The sequence below is a fragment of the Pteropus vampyrus genome, unplaced genomic scaffold, assembly GCF_000151845.1.
Source record: "Pteropus vampyrus isolate Shadow unplaced genomic scaffold, Pvam_2.0 Scaffold29, whole genome shotgun sequence".
NCBI classification, from domain to species: Eukaryota; Metazoa; Chordata; class Mammalia; order Chiroptera; family Pteropodidae; genus Pteropus; species Pteropus vampyrus.
Window position 1 is genome coordinate 6907831 of NW_011888810.1, and position 18839 is coordinate 6926669.

At 42.3% G+C, this 18839-nt stretch overlaps 1 protein-coding gene, 1 non-coding gene and 1 pseudogene across 2 annotated transcripts; 1 reads left to right on the forward strand and 2 right to left on the reverse strand.

Annotated features, from left to right (window-relative positions):
• Positions 1 to 1194: 1194 nt before the first annotated feature.
• GOT2 (glutamic-oxaloacetic transaminase 2) lies at positions 1195 to 18276 on the reverse strand. Its single transcript, XM_011356672.2, has 10 exons — positions 18031 to 18276; positions 12997 to 13153; positions 11430 to 11558; positions 9307 to 9366; positions 8616 to 8777; positions 8280 to 8384; positions 7159 to 7309; positions 6521 to 6686; positions 2994 to 3144; positions 1195 to 2411 (listed from the first exon to the last, which is right to left on the reverse strand). Exons 1-10 carry the CDS (start codon positions 18180 to 18182, stop codon positions 2289 to 2291), a joined length of 1356 nt encoding a protein of 451 aa, XP_011354974.1. The 5' UTR covers positions 18183 to 18276; the 3' UTR covers positions 1195 to 2288.
• LOC111737634 lies at positions 5079 to 5194 on the forward strand (annotated as a pseudogene).
• Positions 16571 to 16676, reverse strand: LOC111737642. The gene has a single exon (XR_002779498.1). It is a non-coding gene; the product is annotated as a U6 spliceosomal RNA (small nuclear RNA).
• Positions 18277 to 18839: the final 563 nt, after the last annotated feature.

Here is an 18839-nt window from a genome sequence, read left to right on the forward strand (position 1 = left end):
TTGCTGGGAAAAACATCAGGGTTCATTCACACCCCACGTGACTGTTTTCAGTGAGGTAAGGGACTCAGTCCAGGGTGAGCTGGCGATACGTGTTTAAAAATAACAGGGTCAACAGGGTGGTCAAGTTCCTTTCCAAGTTCAGGTCTCAGCAGCCAACTTTCAACCGTTTGTGTTCCAGACAGGCGGACTTAAAGCAGTTTCTCCTAACCTGGGTGGTCAGTCCCTTTATGGAGCAGGTGACTGACATGTTTATTGTTCTCCTTTTTACTTTTCTAAAGACATCCAGGGAAAGTCCATTCCAGATAAGTTCATTCACTTACCCTTTCACAACTTTGGGGGATTCATTTGCAACAGGAACACAGGAGAACCAAGGGTCAAGGACGAGCCTGCTGCGCACTTCAGGGAGAAGCGAGGGGGAAAGAACAAGTCGAGGGGACTGTCCCCTCCCAACAACGACCAAAACACTGTGGATATGCTCTGGGCCTGACTCCTGCTCCATCGCCTGTCTGGCCAGTAGCTGTCCAGCCTTGAAGGACTCCTAATGAGAAGCGAGGGAGACCAAATAACCTTGGATGGGACTGATGCCAAGCAGGTGCCACTGTTAGATGTTTGCTGATAGAGTACATGACTTTATGCATCTTGCTTGCAAATCATTAAAAAAAATTAAGTTAGTTGCCAACTTTTAAGCATTGATGGACCTTCTATAAAAATCAGGATTTGTTCTATTTGAAAAATTTAAGACGTGCTGTCTTGGACTTTCATTCTCACCGTGCCGGTTGTTTCCCTATCACTCACCACTGAGGATGAGGGTTGGTCGCCAATGGTCATCTTGCAACCAGGCTGCATCACTCTTTTTACTTTACGTTCACTATTTATATTACCTCCTTGGCTCCTATAGACATCTGAAGCTGCCGCCGCCCCTCCATCTTCTCTGCTTCCTGCCTACATCCACAGGATCCTTTGAGGTACTCCACTTGTCCCCCAAGGACCAAAGGATTATATCTACGTTTCCAATATCTTTGGACCGGACAAGCTGAATGGCAAGGCAAAGACAAAGATGAGGCTTTAGTTTACATGTGGAACAGCTAATGGCTTATGGTCAGCTGGACATGACTGCGGACGGACGGACGGGATATACAGCCATTCCTACCCTTTCCTCTTATTAAAGAAAAAAGAAAACATTGTAGACAGTGGTCGGGTCTACGGTAACTTTATTGTAACAGAGAAACCAGGCTGCGGTAAGTCTACATGATTAGAGCAGATGGTGGATATCTTTCCAAAGGGTGAAGCCTGAGCCCAGCTGGCAGCACACAAAGGTTAAGACCAAATCCCAGAATAACTTCTTTCCTGGTTCTACCTCATATCGCCCGACTCGTGACGTGAGATGAGTGACTGCTCAACAGCACCGAATTAAGGTACTAGGTCCAACTGGGCAGAGGCGACATCCCGCAGGAGACAATCACTGAAGGGGATGGCAAAATAAGTGCAGTTACTTATTCTCTGCTATTCTTTACCGAGAAAGGGGAGGGCACGGAGTGAGCAGTAAATCATGTTCTTTTCTTCAAATAAGTAAATACTATAGGATGGAGCTGACGGTCAATCCAGCAGTAGAAGGGATAAAAATCTAGGCTAGTTATAGATCTTAGTGCCTGAGAAAAAGAACAACAGTGATAAGGGAGGACAGAGGAACATTAAAATGCCTGCAAGAACTAAAAAGGAGAGCCTTCTTTCTTTTTCTTAAATAAAAATGGAAATTGCATCTCCCCCCGCCCCCCAACTTGCTGCAGTGGCAATAGACGTGCTGGTTTTCAAAACACACGGTTTCTGTAATGTGGTCTGTTGATAAGGTTGCTCAATCACAGGACAAACAGGAGGCTGACAATGTTAGAACTAGGTCTTCTCACAAAGCCTCTAATAAGTGGTATTTTCATTCCAGACCAACACCATTAGGTGCTTCAATTAAAGCTTCTGAAATATTGCAATGGCGTGATTGATAAAATTTTTTGGCTACGACTTTCTTGTACATGTAAACTCTTTTCGGAAAAGCTGGAGATACAAAGATGAGGGAGGGTTTGGTTTACAGCCACAAAGTTCCACACACCAGCCACAGATGCTTCTATTTCTCTACACATTCTTTTCTGAGAAACGCATTCAAACGCTGAGTTTTAAGTACTGTGGTTGAAAGAAATGATTCCGCTCACCACCGTCCACCCTCCTGCTTCCTCTGTGAATCTCACAACAGCAGAGGTTGACCAGAAGGTTGTCTCTGTTCTGTCTCACCAGGGAAATTACTTGGTGACCTGGTGAATGGCATGGGCAAGGTAGCCCACGTTGCCTGAGGTGACCCCTGCCACAGAGATGCGGCCATCCTTTGTCATGTAGATGGAGAACTCCTTGATCAGCCGCTCCACCTGCAGAAAAAAGAGTGCTCAGGCACTTTCTGGTCAAGGAGACTTCCCCAGCCCTGGCATGGCGCAATCACCAAGTGTTAAAAAAGAAAAATCACAGAGGCTGTGTTTTCTCACTTAAACCCTAGTCCCAGAGTTTGGTGTGCTAGCTTAGAGTGCAACAAGAAAAAAAAAAAGCTATTTTAAAGTAGGATGTGAATTCTGAGGTGGGAACAGGTGAAAAAAACCTTAGATTTAGCATTTGTAGAAAAATAGATATAGAAGCCAGCTATGGAACAGCTATTTCTCTTATTAACATTTAGGCTCCTGCTTGTTCTGGTATCTCTGCAGAGAAGCAGTAGTGGTCACAGAAACGACACAAAACAAGTTCTGCTCTTTGGAAGTCTGCAACCTCATGGAGGATACAGACAAGTAAACGACTAATAAAAAATAAGATAGAATGAATGCTACATACTTCCTTTACCTAAAAGGGCTCCAAAGTGACTGTTTTTAGGGTAACCCTGAATAGGCAGGTGACATATGAGGAACTCTGGTTTGCAAGGACTGATTAATTGGTCTCCTACAGAGAAACTGGAGTCCACTCACCTGTTCAGGCTTTAGTCCTGTAAAACAGAACATGCCGATCTGGTCGGTGATGTGCTGCCAGTTGTGGGAGGACCCCTCCTTCTTGAGGTTGGAGACCAGCTGAGTCCGCATGCCGATGATGCGGTCAGCCATGCCTTTCACTTCTTGCAACCTGCAAAAAACCCCCGAGATGCAGCTCAGTTCTGGCCAAGCCCTGACAGATAAGCCACAGCTCACAGCTTTTTTACCTTCCTCAAGCACTCCCCTAGCGTGTAACTTTTTGTCCTTGACGGAGTTATATGCTGGTCCAGGAAGAAAGCTATTTTATAGCATTCTGTTTTATACCAGAAAACTATTTTGATGAGGCAACAAAAATAGTTAATATACTTGAGTTATTAGAAAAAAGTGAATGAATGAATCATGATAACACTTAGGAAGGCTAAGGCTCTCTACCCCTTATGTAGGGGGCAAAAGCTGTGGATTAAACAGTAAAATATGACCTTATTTTTAACATGGATGGAATAAACACTCCTGCCTTCAAAAGTAAGACAATGCACTGTGAACCTACAATGTGCCAAGGTGCTGAGACAGAGAGAGAGGGATGAGAAGTGGTTCTTGCCTCTGAAAGCTTACAGTGGAGGCTGGGAGGAAACCTGTAAACAACCAACTATGGAACAAGGCAGGACAAAGTCAGAATCAACAGAATACTGCTGTGTTAAGACAGCCCTGGGAAGAAAGGGCTACTTCTCTGGGGAATTGGAGATGGCAGTCCTCTGATCACACATGGGTGGCTAGATTCTAGATACATTTTCCTCTTCCTCAGAATCTACCTTTTCCATTTAATTTCTATGACTCTGTGGGTAATTCCTGTCTGCTCTCACCAACTAGATGACTGTAAAATCATTTACAGTTTGTCTCTGCTCTAATGTGTTCACTTTCCAAAATCTCTCTCTACAATGATGTCATGCACAGTTAGAACGTAGGTTACAAATTGCCAATTAATGGTCAGATAAGAGTCTTAGTCATGTTTTATTAGACCTAGCTAAACATTTTAAAATTGGTCACTTGCACATAAAAATGTGGATTCATGGTCTCTCTAAAAAAATAAGAAGCTGGCAACACTGGTACCAGCAGTGCAGTTACTGTATGTCACTAGTGGCCAGTTACTAGCTGGAGCTGGAGCCCCTCGCACCTCTGGGGTGGCATTTGATTTTAAATTTCCTGTGGTCTCAGCCATCCAGCCCCATTCTTTTTGAGGCTGGGGTCCTAAAGGCACTGAGTATATGACTGCGGCTAGATCTGGGGTGAACTTAGCAAACTCTCCCATGCTCTTTTGTCCATAAAATGAAGTTCTGACTTCTCACAGTATCAATCAACGTGCTTCATGATCTGCTCCTACTTCCCCAGCTTTGCTGCCTTCTATATTCTCCTCACATGCAGTGTTTTTGCCACAAAAACCATTTGGGACTTTCGGAACACACTCAACATGATGCACTTTGTGAGCCTGTGCCTTCCTCATGCACATCTCTGTCCAGTTTTTCTCTTCTGCTTTATTTCCTTTGGGGGGCGGGGTGTGGGGGGGAAACCTTCTCTTCAGCTCCAATGCTGTTTTCATTACATCCTTCCTAATTCCCCACTAGAAATCAATGGCCCTTCCGTTAGCCAGCATTTATTACATTCTGTATTGTATCAATGCCATATGTGGATCTTTCTCACTAGATTGTAACTCCCCAAGGCTAGAGCTATCTTAGTCATCTAGCATAGTATCTTTGTCACCTTTCTACACTAGACTTCAAATGTATATTAAAATGCACACAATAAAAAAATTAAGTTTTGATAACTATTAGGGAATGTGAAAATATAAAAAAATACTTAAAATATTAAGTAAAAAAAGAGATTAGTATCTAAACTCTAGGTGATAAAAATGAAACCAAACCTACACATACATATGTAACAGTATGGTATATAGTATATTACAATTATGAGTAATTTTAGGCAAAGAAAAAAAAAAAAGCTGGGGACGTGGTTCCATAGTGTAGCGGTTAGCACGTCTGCTTTACAAGCAGAAGGTCCTGGGTTCACGCCCCAGTGGAGCCACGGTCCATGGTCTACGGCCACGCCACCCTGAACAAGCCTGATGTCTGATCTCGGAAGCTAAGCAGGGTTGGGCCTGGTTGGTACTTGGATGGGAGACCACCTAGAAAGACCAGGTGCTGTAGCATAAAAAAAAAAAAATAGTAAAAAAAAGAAAAGAAAAAAAAGCTGGGTTATAGTGACTACAGTTATGGTTAATTTTCCCCTCTCCCAAACTTTCTGAAATTTACTTATATATTAACTTTGTAATGGAAACAAAATTAAAAAGTAGTCAATTTCTATAAGCCTAGCATGGATCTGTTGCACTGAAAAGAACTATCTGGAACTGTACTCTATTTACATCAATGTTTATACAATTAATTTAAGGTAGAAAACAGTTGTCACATGATGTGGAGATGAGCTGGAACACAGCAGTATTCTGTTGATTCTGACTTGCAGATAGCAGATGGCAGATCTAGCTTTTCTACCTATGATGTTGCTTAGAGATCTATTCTCTTAACTAACCAGCTACACAGGATAAACTCTTGTATAATAAGTCACATCTTCCATGGGCATCCAGGCTTTTTATTAACTCTAAATTATACAGAGCAAGGATTGGCAAACTTTATAAAGGGCCAAATCATAAAAGTGTTAGATTTTATGGGCCATGTGGTTTCTGTCACAACTACTGAACTCTGCCGTTATATAGCACAAAAGCCACCATATACAATTCATCAAGAATAAATGTGGTTGCATTCCAATAAAACTTTATTTACAAAAATAGGGGGCAGACTTGATCTGCAGAACATAGTTCGCCAATCCTTGGTCTAGAGCAAAGTTTTTAAAATTGTACCATGACCCATTAGCTGGCAATATATTCAATGTAATTGATACGACTGACATTTAGACAAGAGTGGAGTATGGCACATGAAACCTAAGTACTGAGTGTTGAAAATGTTTCAGTTATATATACATACATGTATGGGTCATATGTGTTCAGGATCATCATGTAAAATATATGCGTTATGTGGATTGTGATAAAGAAGACTGAGTAACACTACTTTAGAGCTCAGGTGCTAAGAGATTTAGATGGTGTGCATAATAAAAACCAAAATATGCAGAAATACCAATTCAATGCTAGCTATTATCAGGATAAAAACAAAAAATATGATGTCTTTAAGAAAGTATTCCTATGTCAGGAACTTCAAGATGGACTTAAATTTAGGAGAAGGCAGGTTTTACTTAACCTGGAGATGATGGAATGAAAGAAAGTGCCATTTTTGAATTATGTCTGTCTCTTGCTGGGAAAGACCAATGTATTTATTTGAAAGTGCTAACAAAATGCACATCCTTCTTTCCCTTCCACACATGGAAGCTGTGTGATACTGTATGTCACTAGTGGCCAATTACAAATGAACTCTGAAGGCTCAGTGGTGGGAAAGTTAGGGGGTTGGGGAGTGGCAATGTGCCTTTACCATTGTTTTCGGAGGTCAGGGCTGTTTAGAATGGTAGCGGCAATTCGGGCTCCATTGAGAGGAGGGTTGGAATACATGGGGCGAATCAAGATCTTCAACTGTGACTCTACCCTTTTGGCTTCATCAGCATCCTTGCAGATCATAGTGAAGGCTCCCACACGCTCACCTGAAAAGACAAACGGATCTTGTTTTCTAGTTCTATCTAAAATGCTAAGGCACTTGATTTAAATTTGCTACATATTATCTTCTTCCATCAGAAGAGCCATGAAAATAACTGTTAATAAATAAAAAGTTTTTAACAACCCGTATGGTAAATCCAGGTATGACAGGAAGTTTGAGTACTCAAGAGTGTTCAAAGGTCTCTTTTATTGTATTCATCTTCTTGGCTCATAGAGCAGTCACTTAGTATTTAGAGAAGCAGCCATTAGTTTCCTTTGCTGGAGGAATTCAGCAAAGAAGATATGGCTAAGATCAGTAAAATTCATTTCACCTGCCGTTCCTCTTTGGGTAAGGAGAGACACGGACAACACACGCACATACACGCGCACGCACACCAAACTCCACACCTCTGTGGCATCCTCTCCCAGTACTTCATCAAGCTCATTGGAATACACATCATGCCAGGCCCTTTACTTTACCGTATAAGCCCATGTTCTTGGCATAGGATTGGCAGAGACAAACATTAATGCCTTGTTCGATGAAGTGGCGTACGGCCCAGGCATCTTTGTTACTGTCACCACTGGCAAAGCCTTGGTAGGCCATGTCGAAGAAGGCAAAGAGATTGTTTTTCTGCGAAGGAAAAGAAAAGATGACCAAAGCTTCAGCCAGTCCCTCTCAAGATGCCCCAGACAGTTATCTGTGCTTATTGAGACCTCACAAAGACTGAGTCAACATAGTTTTCTCCCCAGATGGTGGAAATGTTTTCTTCTCCTTAAGAGTTAAGATATCAAAAAATATTTTTATTTACTTTAGTGGATGTAGTCGCTCAAGGAAATGTTAAGAAAAGAGAATCTTAATCTTGATCTGCCCAGAAAGCTGCTTGGTCAAACAGGAAGCCTAAAGGCCCACCGTGGTCTGGATAATTACTCCAGTCCAGTAGACACAGGTCCAACATCAGCCTTTACTGGGCTAATGTAACTGGCAGGCTCACCTTACACCCAGGGCTCATGGGACGGCCACATTAGAGCCATCTCATCCTGAAGTGCTCTCTGAACGCTGTTTCTGTCTCATTCTGTTTGCAGCTTAGATTCGACAGAGTATAAAGAAAGGGAAACCAGAAGGAATGAAAATGGGGACACAAAGTAATGGGAATATCTTCCTCGGAATTTTGACTACTGCCTTCTCTGCCAGCTGGCCCTATGAATGGTAATGGTAATGCCGAGAGAAGTGGCAAGGATAGGAGGGGACACAAAAAAGTAGATAAAAGATGAATAAGTAACCACTGATCAGGGCCAAATGTAGGCACCAACAGCCTGGGGCCAGTGGATGCCTATGTACGGGCCAGTCAATGACAAGTTTTATTAGAATTCCCTACACTCAGGATGAGGAATAAAAATTATTTCCAAACTGCTCGGGTATCAATTATAGGACCGTTAATCACACAAATGAGGAGCTCTTTTCTGACTACTTAATGCATGGAAATTTCATGTGGGCTCATTTTCATGGGAAATTTCATGTCGCTGTTAAGACTCTGCCAGGCTGAGCATCTCAGGCCAGTTACTATACACACGACTGTCTCCAGTCAGTTCACCTTCCTCACCTTTGCCACTGCTGCTATCTCCTTCCACTGTTCGGGGCGAGGGTCCACCCCTGTGGGATTGTGGGCACAGGCGTGCAGAAGAAGAACACTTTGCTGTGGAATTTTCTAAAAAGACAAACAACCAAGAGGTTACTTTGCAGCTTTTAAAGGAGATAATTGACCTGACATGCCAGGGGGTCACCGCTACTCGGCAAGTCACAAAAATAACCTGCGGTCTGGGCCTTAGCTAATCCCCAGTATTTTAAGTCAGGTATCGAGACTCAGCTGGTGGACCTCCCATCTCCTCAGGTTTACTTCTTGCTTGTTCACCTCTCCTGCCCTGAAAGCCACACTTACTGAAATGTCCTCCACAGCACCTGTGAAGTCAAAGCCACACGTCTTGGGGTCATAGTATCGATAACCCTGTAGCTGCATGCTGGCGTCCCTGAAGATGGGTGTGTGATTTCCCCAGGATGGTTTGGGCAGAAAGACATCTCTGCTGAACTTGAAAAATCTTTGCTAAGAGATGGAATGAAAGAGAATGAAAAATGATGAAAGGAAAGGCAAAAAAAGTTGATGTATTTTACTGATAAGACATTTTCTCTACTGAAACTCAGCTTCTGTGATTGAGAGACAACACTGACCAAGCGGAGAGACTGCCTGGGTTGGAATCCAGGCTCTGACAGTTATACTGGCTGTGTAGCTGAGGGCATATCTGGGGCTCATTTTCTTCATTTGTAAAATGACATTAACTGAACCTTCTTCATAAAGATTAAAACAAGTTAAAATATAAAAGCTCCTAATAACAGTATGTACTCAATAAATTACATTATTATTATAATAGTATTTATAATAATATCTTCTTTGTAATTTCTTCTAAGTACTTTCATTTTTATCCACTTGAATCCATTTATCACAGAACAAAAAAATCTCTGACTCCATGGAAAGAGAAAATCTACTTCCAAGTCAGTAAACACACACACGACACTATAGGAAGCACTATCATCCTCAACTTACAGCTCCTTGCCGAAGGAATTTCCAGACTCACCAGAAAACTGGCTCCGATCCTTAAGGCCCCAGTTCCAGAAATGGTCTGCACGGTGACATACTGAAGGAGACACAGTGGTCAGGGAGGTGCAACACTTGCTATAGGCTCACAACTTAACGAAACAGAGGTCAAGCACACAGAGAGGCACAGCCCTGTACTGTCAGTATGCTTCCTTCTTCAGAAACCGAGGATAATGTTCTCAATGAATATTTGGAAAGGAGAGAACAGCCCTACTGTTTCATCCCCCCATGTGCTAAGAGACAGACTGACTCGACTCTCCCGGTGGATTCTCAAAAGAGCTGTTTCTGCAGTTTCCAACCACTTTGCTGAGGCAGAAGCTAATTCCTTATGGCCTGTTATTAGTGTTACATGAGAAACTTTCAAGACATAAAATGTCCCCCCCGCCCACCATGAAAAAGGAGTGATTTATGCAGAGGAAAAAGACACCGAGAACAATTACTACATTAAAACATTATTCTAGAATTATACAAAATTGAATTACTCTCTGAACCTCTCTGAACATCAGTTTCTTGAAAAGCAACTCAACAAATACATTAGAATCACATTACTACATTTTAAATGTTATCTAAGAGGTCCCCTTTATAAGTTTTCAGAATCTGAAAATATTCATCTTTTGAGTAATGGAGATAGATGCCTGTGGTGAATCTGTTTCTCTAAATTGGTCAACTTTAGGGATGAAGAAGCCACAAAAGTTTGTTTGTTTTTATTTTTTAAAGGCACCACCAAAGTACAAGACTCTACAAAACATAAATTTATTAAATTTATTTTCTTGACTGGGAGACACTGGATTAGATGAGGGGAATCCAACTAACAAACTTTTTACTAAACAAAGTTTGTCTCTGTCAACTTTGGCCTGATAGAAATAAAAATCTAACTGTAGATCTGATAATACTAATAATGCACAAAGGCGTAGCAATTTATATAAGACAAGCTGATATTATTTAAAGATAGGCCAGTCTCATATTTAGTTTACAACTGACTAGATGTACACAGACTAAGTAAAAATTATAGAAAAATAAAGACATTTTCATGTGGGGTTAACAGGTGGTTGATTGTATGGATATCAATCAAACCATATTCCATCCATGACTTATGACCATTACTGCATCGCCATCAGGTTGAGGCTTTTTCTCTGAGGCTGTATGCTTTTCTCTGAGTTAATGAACTAACCTGTAGACTTAGACCAGTTTTGTGAATAAAATATTTATTCTCGTCTTGGAGGGATGGGGGAGAAATGTTGGCTTAGTTTTGTTACTTTGTGTGTTTTCCCGCAGACTTACACAGAAAAACAAATATTTAACGTATAATTATATCTATTAAAAAACATTTGTTTCAGAAGAAAGTAAACTATAATGCACAGGAGCCCACGGGTCAGGTTAGGGTTCAGGTGGCCTGGCTGCATCCCACCTGCACGATGCCAGGCTTCTACTACAAATGCGGGTGGGCCTGCATGTACTCTGTGGGTGCATACAGAAATCTGTTTGCAAAAAACCTTTATGTCCAGTGATCTTTAGGGCCATCTTTCGTCCACAATAAGAGGGCCCCCCAGGGAGTGGGAAGGAGGAGACAACTAAGAGACACTTGTGCTTCCCCTCACGCTTAGAGAGGAGGCAGGCAGCAGGAGGGAGCATGGTCTGCTCTCTTTCAGTGTCCCAACTGGCAGTGAAGAAGAAGCAGAGGGGTGCCAGACTGGTCCAGCCCCAGCAGTTTGCCTGTGGCTGTGTTGCCTGCCTGCTTCCTCCATCTAAGCTGGAAGCTTAGGACATGAGGATGGGAGTTAAAGGCCTAAAACTAGGCATAGTTTGGCATTTCTAAAGCATATTTAATATAAAATGAACATAAGCACATGGACACTAACAGAAAATCTATCAAATTACCACTACATTTTTGGAATTTTGGTGTTATAGAAAATGTTTTATTTAACTAGTGCCAACTTACTATCTAAGGAAGGGATATTAGCAAGAGTGTGGCCACCTCAAACAATCATCACACACAAAATGGTGTATCTTTTCTTATTTGTTTAAAATTGTTTAAATTATTTCCAATTTGTTTAAACTATTAAATTTAAAAACAGATCCTGTATGAGAGTCTGCTCCGCTTACCCGGCCACTTTTCAGTACTTCACTGTTCTCACCCAGGGCTAGCTCTGCAGATGCCTTACAAAATTCAGCAAGTCCCCCAATGGGCAGGTATTCTTTGTCCAAATTTTTGGCAGCAATCTGGGCCTCTGCCTAGACAAGAGAAAATGCATTCGTTTAGCTTCTTTTCCTTACCTGGAATTAACCTTGATTAATATTTAATGTTTCATAAGTTAAATTTTGGAGGTAAAGCCTTCTTTTTATTTGGAGATATTGCCCAAGAAGAAGGATAAATAGAATACTTTATACATTATATTGCAGAACAGAAATATTTAAATATTTTTTCTTCTTTTTTTTTTTTAAAGTTAGGTTTTATGTGAATGGGTATACCGTGTTCTCCTGGTTACCATTTAACATAAAATGACATTCTTGGAAGGCACAAGAACAAGCTTTAAGAGCAACACTTAAAATAGATACAAGATGATAAAATCAAACTAAATACATAAAGTCATTGCACAGTATATGCCAGTCTAAGAACTTCAAAGGGTTAATAGTAATAGCCACATATATCCATGGAGTCAGAGGCCTGGCTGACCCCGGGCTAATTATTAACTTTCTTGGGTCTCAGTTTCCTCACCTGTTGAATAGGAGGACAACTGTTTCTACACCTCATATAGTTAAGGTGAAGAGCCGATGAGGTAATGTACAAACGTGTGTGGTGGTGTTCCAGTTTGCAACAAGTTAACACTTGCTGAATACTTTAACTTACTCAGAGGAAAAGCAAACCCTTGTTTCTTGAGTCTTTTTTGCTACTCAGAATTATAAAGATGACACCTAATGTGCACTTCATACATTCAGAAATTCTTTCAGTGGTTTAGCCCACACTCTAGCTGCTGGAGCTCATAAAGGCCTCAGCAAGTATGTTGCACATCGTACAGCTCAAATGATTAGAGTTCTTTACCCAAAGTATTCTTCTGTAGCTGCTACTTGTGGGGCCTAGTTCTGCAGGATGGAGCAAGGACACATCACCATCTCACTTTTGGAAGTGATGAAGCAGCACCAGTCACATTTCATTATAGGAGGTGCAGAAAGGAAGACATTTTCTTCAAAAAAATTGTTCTAAGGGGATCAGTTATACTATTTATAATGATAACCAATATAAAGACTATTAATATATAACAAAAGTAAAGAAAATCATTCTATCGTTCGATAAGAAAGGACAGAGCATGCTAGCGTAGGAGGCCTTTATTAAGGCAATCGAAATGAGAGAAACGGAAAATAACAAGAGTAACTCTCATCCATGAAGGGCTATTTCTATCATCAAGAGAGAATGTTTACATTCTTGGTCCTTCGGTGCACTCTCAGGAGTAAACATGACATTATGCCTATTTTATAATCACAGAAGTTCAATCTTGAAAAAGAACAGGTAGTTCCAACCTCTCAATTTTACAGCCCAGACAACCTAAGTGTTTCAAGCAGTTAGTATCAGAACCAGAACCCAGGTCTCCTGACTCCCCCGGTCCAGCAGTCTTTCTGCCACTCTCTGCAGTTTATTCATCCCAGTCAGGGAGGAGATGGATGGCAAGCTTACCTTCCGGATACTAGGGAGCACATAAGGCTTTCCATTATCATCCCGGTAGGCACCAACTCCCAGATTCATCTTTTTGCTGTTGGTGTCTCTCTTATAGGCTTCTGAGACTCCCAGGATGGGATCTGGGGGCCCCATCTCCACATGGGCCCACCAGGAGCTGAAATGGGAAATACAAGACATCAGTTACAGGAGCAAGATTTCCATGGCCAGAGACATCTTGGATCTGGCACAAATCCCTTTAAACAAATGTTTGCATGTTTACTACATACAAGGTATAGCAATAGATACTAATAATCCAACAAGGCATAAGACTTCAAAGCACCTTGCAGAAGAGTGGAGACCAGTAATTTCAATACAAATGCTATGGGAAGCATGGTAGAGTGGGGTAGGTAACTGAATCACCTTGAGGAGGACGGGGTACATGTGTAGGCAGTCCAAACCTGATCTGAATTCCCAGGCAAAGAATATTTCAAGTAATTTGGCAGTGAGAAGCTGCGAGTGGCAAAAGATGAGACTAGAGAAGTTAGAAAAGGCCAGTGCAAGAGGATGATGTGACACCCCTCCCCAACCAAGGGGCTTAGATTTTTATCCTGTTCCCAAACTTGGAGAGCTTATTAAAAATAGTTTTCCTGGGGAGACCACCTAGGAAGACCAGGTGCTGTAGGTGTAAAAAATAAAAAATAAGAGATTGTAAACTGACAAGGTCCTTGCAATCTGTGAGGCCAATCGAGAGATGCCTCGCCTTAAAAAAAAAAAAAAAAAAGTTTTCCTGGGCCCCACCTTGGATGTAGTGAAAATATGTAGAATCATTAAAGTTTTTTTCTTTTCTTTGGCGGGGTGGGGGTGGGGGGGTTTGGTGATCAGGTAAGGGGAATGACATGAATGTTTTTGCATTTTTAGAGTCTATCTGTGAAATGAGGCCACAACAGTACCTATCTCACAGGGTTGTTATAAGGATGAAAGGAGTTATTAAATATAAGACAGAACAGAGCCTGGTACAGAATGAGCACTGATAGCTGGTATCACTGTTACTATATTACCACACTACACTTTTATTTATAACCACCATGCCACCAAGTATGAAGCCTGTTGAGGCAAGTATGTAGAGAATTCAAGGAGTATATGGTCATAAGGTTTTATGACCAAATGCAGGTCTTTCCTGCTTTTCAATTGTTACTACTAAGTTTTTTTTTTTTGTAGAGTCTCAGGAGATATTATCATTCCTCCTTCTCAACTGTTCTAGTCAGAACTCAAAATCGCTCCCATTTTCTTTGTTGTTCTAGGCCGCCTGGTTGCTTCAGTATCTAAGCAATAGTAAGAAACAGATACTTTAAAGCAACCCACAATTCAGACCCTGAAAACATGTAGCCACCTGCCTATCTACATCACTGTCATTAAGTGATGAGTGAAAGAAATACTTTGAATGTCAAGGTCATATTAGAGATTCTAGTAAGCAATTTTCATTTTTTTAAAGAATGGTTCTGTCTCCAAGGTCTTCAATCAATGATGACAGAGCTGCTGCCTCTAATCACAAGGAGAAAAGGCACCATTGTTAAATGGTGTGAAAAGCACTTATTTGTCACGTTCTTTAAAAATTTTATCCAGCACAGAAAGTCTCCCAGAAACAACAGCCTTGAGTTTTCTGGCAGAGATATGATTTCAAGAAGAATTCTAAAAGCAATTTGAAAATACTGAATCTCAAAAATCTGAATATTGGAGCAGGGATACTCAATTTGGTTATTCCTACATCAGTACTCATGCTCAGGTCCTCTACGCTCCTCATTATTTCATTCCTTAAAGAGTTAAGGCTCTGTCCATACTGTAGGAACTCAGGTTTTTAAAGAGATACTACTAGATGGATCAAAGAATGCTCTAGGGGCAAAGATGACGAGGACAACCTATGGCCTTATTGGCCTTATTGATTCCTACCAGTGCACTTTGGACACAGTGCAAATCTTCAGCCATTGACCAGCCAAACCAAAAGATGTTAAGTACAAAGTACTCAGATAAGCATTTTAATTCAAATGCTTTCTAGTTTCCCCCATAGCCTACATAGTACTTTAGAGTTTTTAAAATGTTTTTCCTCACATTCTTATTTTATAAGAGAAGTTAATTAACTTGCTCATGATCACAGAGCTAAAAACAGCAAACACAATACTACAATAATATTGCAATAACTACATCTGGTGCCAGGTGGGTACTAGACCTATTGGGATCATGTCATAGTTCTATAAATGTCTAACCACTATGCTGTACATCTGAAACTAATATTAAATGTTAATTGAAAAATTAAAAAAAAAACGACAATTTTGGTGTTCTAACTACTGGTATTGTACCACTACTGCACACTGCCTTTCTAAAGGGTCTCATGATACTCCTTCGGTTATTTCACCAAAAATTAAATAATCAGAATTTAAAAATTAAGAACAGATCATTGTAAATCAAATTATATCAGCATATTTTTCTTTTTTTACTGACCTATGACTTTGTCTGATTTAATGTCACTATGCTTTTACAGCACTGGTCAATGAAAACACATTAAATGTTTACTGCTGTTTTATAGATGCGCCTAAACGAAATACTTGAACTTAGAGACTTCCATTTAAATGACCCACGTATGAAAATTAAGTACTTCATAGGATAAATCTTCAGTTTGTCAGAATACCAACTGCTAGGGCTTTACTGTATTAGAATAGGCTTTATTATTTTAAAAAAGAAACTTCAATTAGTTGAGTTTATTTTCAATGTTTTCCACTTTTAACATTTGGCTTTAGGTAAAGATCACTTCCACAGTGGCAGGAGTAAAAGTTCTCACTTCCTTACTGTCTGAACAGCTAACAGTCATAGCCAGATATGGAGTCCAGTTCTATTGCCCAGTCATGTATCATGTTTAAATCTAAACAACACCTCAACTGCCAGTACTCAAATATTTAAGGCTATATTTTTGGTATACATTTTGCAACTGTGGTTCCCCTATAGGTTTGGACTTTGCTCTCAGATATAATATTAAAATAGCATATTTGTTTCTATTGCATTAAAAAAAAAATCAAACTTTAAAAATATTTGATTTGAAGGACATGAAGGCACTGTTCTAACTGTTGAGATATAACTGTGAACAAAGTAGATACAGTCTCTGCTGTCATGGAATTTACATTCTAAGAGGAAAAGACTGAAAAGAAAAATGAGTCAGGCTCTTGAACTGACAGAACGACTAAAAGGTCACACCCATAGGTCACACCCATAGGAATTTTCACCAAGCACTCTAAGTAGAGCTGAAGGCCACCCAGCCAAACCCACAGAACAAGATTACTTTAAGATGGCTACAATGATGAAACCGACTTTCTTTTGCCCATAATTTTATTTTAGTTTTTATTTTTCAATTACAGTTGACATTCAATATTATTTTATTTTAGTTTCAGGTGCATGGCATAGTGGTTAGACATTTATATAATTTGTGAAGTGATCCCTGATTAGTCTAGTACTCACCTGGCACTATACATAGTTATTACAATATTATTGATTACATTCTCTATGATGTACTTTACACCCCCACGACAATGTGGTAACTACCAATAAAACTATGGAATGCTTCACGAATTTGCATGTTATCCTTAGGCAGCGGCCATTCTAATATTCTCTGTACCATTCCAATTTTAGTACATGTGCTGCCAAAGCAGCACTCCTGCCCATACTTTTAGGCACCCCTCTCTGTCCTCCAAATTTGCTTCATAAATAATACCCCCTCTCTGATCCTTGTCCACTAGGTAGGTTGATTTAAAGACAACACCTAGAGAGTGAGCCAAGGAGGAACCAAATAAAGGAGAGAAGAAAGTGTGAAAGCCAGGGCAAACCTACTGCCAGGAGTGCGGGACTTTGAAAAGGACAAAGTATTCTGCTGGCTTGAAGACGTCATGCATACATTCAAAGGAAAGGTCAAGGCACGTAATAGAGGTCAAGGCTTTGCTCCTTGGAGCTACTATCTGGTCGTGGTTTGGAGACTCGGTTCTTGATAAGGTAGTACTTAAGGACACTGTCCCCAGTCGGCTTCTTGAGTAATTAAATCGCCTGGCTCAGGCCTCCACTAGGAAGGAATTACTAATTCGTTTAATGCGCCGTACTCCCCCGCTCCCAGCAACACTTATCGCACGGTTTGAAATTATACACTTGTAATTTTTTAAGTGACACCTGTCCCTCTCTCAGCCTTGTTCACGGACGCAGCATCGGTCCAGAGCTTGGCTCTGAAACTCGGGTGATGAAATATTTACTAAATGAAAGAGCAGAGCGAGATGGAGAGGAAGAAAGGCCTACAACCAGACCTCCTAAGGGCTTAAAAGAAAAAAGAGGTGCTCTACACCCCGACCCTTTGCCATCCATGACTAAGGCTACGGTACCACGGGCGGGAGGATGCCGTGCGCCAAGGTCACGGATGCAGAGAGGATAGCCAGGCATGAATGCCAGAGTCGCGGGAACCGTCCACCCATGAGCGTCCTTCCCCCGAGCACACAGACAGCCGGCAGCCAGCAGCCAGCCTGGCACGCCCGTTCGGGCCCAAGGAAGGCCGCGACAGGTGAGCCCTGCGGCCCAGGAGGGCAGCCTGTCAAGGGCACACCCGTGGCACACGCTTTTCCCTCAGCTCGGCAGCCAATGGGGGCGAGGCAGCCCCGGCACCACAGCCAATGGGCGTGAGCCTTGCCCGGCGCCGCAACCCGAGAGCTCTCCCCTCGCCCCCGAATCCCCCCACCGGTGCCGAATCTGCGTCTCGTGACCCTTCCCCCCTTGAATGGGAGTCCGGGTGCCGTAGAGGGCCACAACTCCCACTCCAGGGGAACGCGTTGGCATCCTCTCCTGCGGTCCTGTGGGCAGGGGGAGGGAGGGATGTAGGACCCCGAGGGTCACTGCGAGGCGCGGCCGTTCAATCCTCAGCCCCCAGGGAAGCCGAGGGGGTGGCCGAATAAGTGCGTGTGGTCGGTGCCCTGGGGCGCCCGCAGCTCGGCTGGGCAGGCCCATGGTCCCGGCTCCGTCTCCCCTGCTTACCTGGCTCTGGCGGAAGCCACAGCCGCGAGGCCTGGGTGGAAGGCGGCGGCGGCGACCCCGGACAGGATGCGGCTGGAGTGCAGCAGGGCCATAGCGGGAGGCAGGCGGGCAGTGGGTAGCTGCGGGACGGAGCGGAGGGCGAGCGAGCTCATCCACCGAAGCGCGGGCTCCTGCTGAAGGTAAGGACAGTGACTTCCCCCGGTCGAGGCTAGAGCGGCCAGGCCCGAGCCGGGTCACAGCGGACCCTGGCGGCCGGAGCCAGCGGCTAGGTCGCAGTGGAGCGGTGGGTCGGCCCGCCCCCGAGCCTGCACCGCCGGCGCCACGTGGTCGGGAAAATGGTGACGACACCGCTTATCCGCTTTGTGGAGCTTGGCACTCCTCATTCATTTAATCACGACAGGCCGGACCGAAGAGGTAGCAGCTGTTTTGAAAGATGAATAAATGTAGGCTGATGTAGGTGAAGTAATTTTTCTAACGCTGTACAGCTAGTAACCAGGGTGGCCCACCGTAAAATCTTCAGCCAGATGTTTCCTTAAGTGCAAATCTCACCTTCCTGCATTGTTTTCTTCATCTCTGTTGTGGAGAAGATAACATGCCTATCTCGTGGGGCATTTGCGGGGATTAAGTGAGGTTAGCCGATTATGCCTAAAAACGAGCTGGCTTAGTAAGCACAAAATAATAGTGGTTATTAATGACAAACCTGCATTGCGCAGTTGTGTCGAAGGGAATTAATCATTTTTAAAGGAAAAAGTGAATGAATTTGAGATTCCAGAAGTTAAATAATTCAAACAAGTTCACTTTAAACAAAG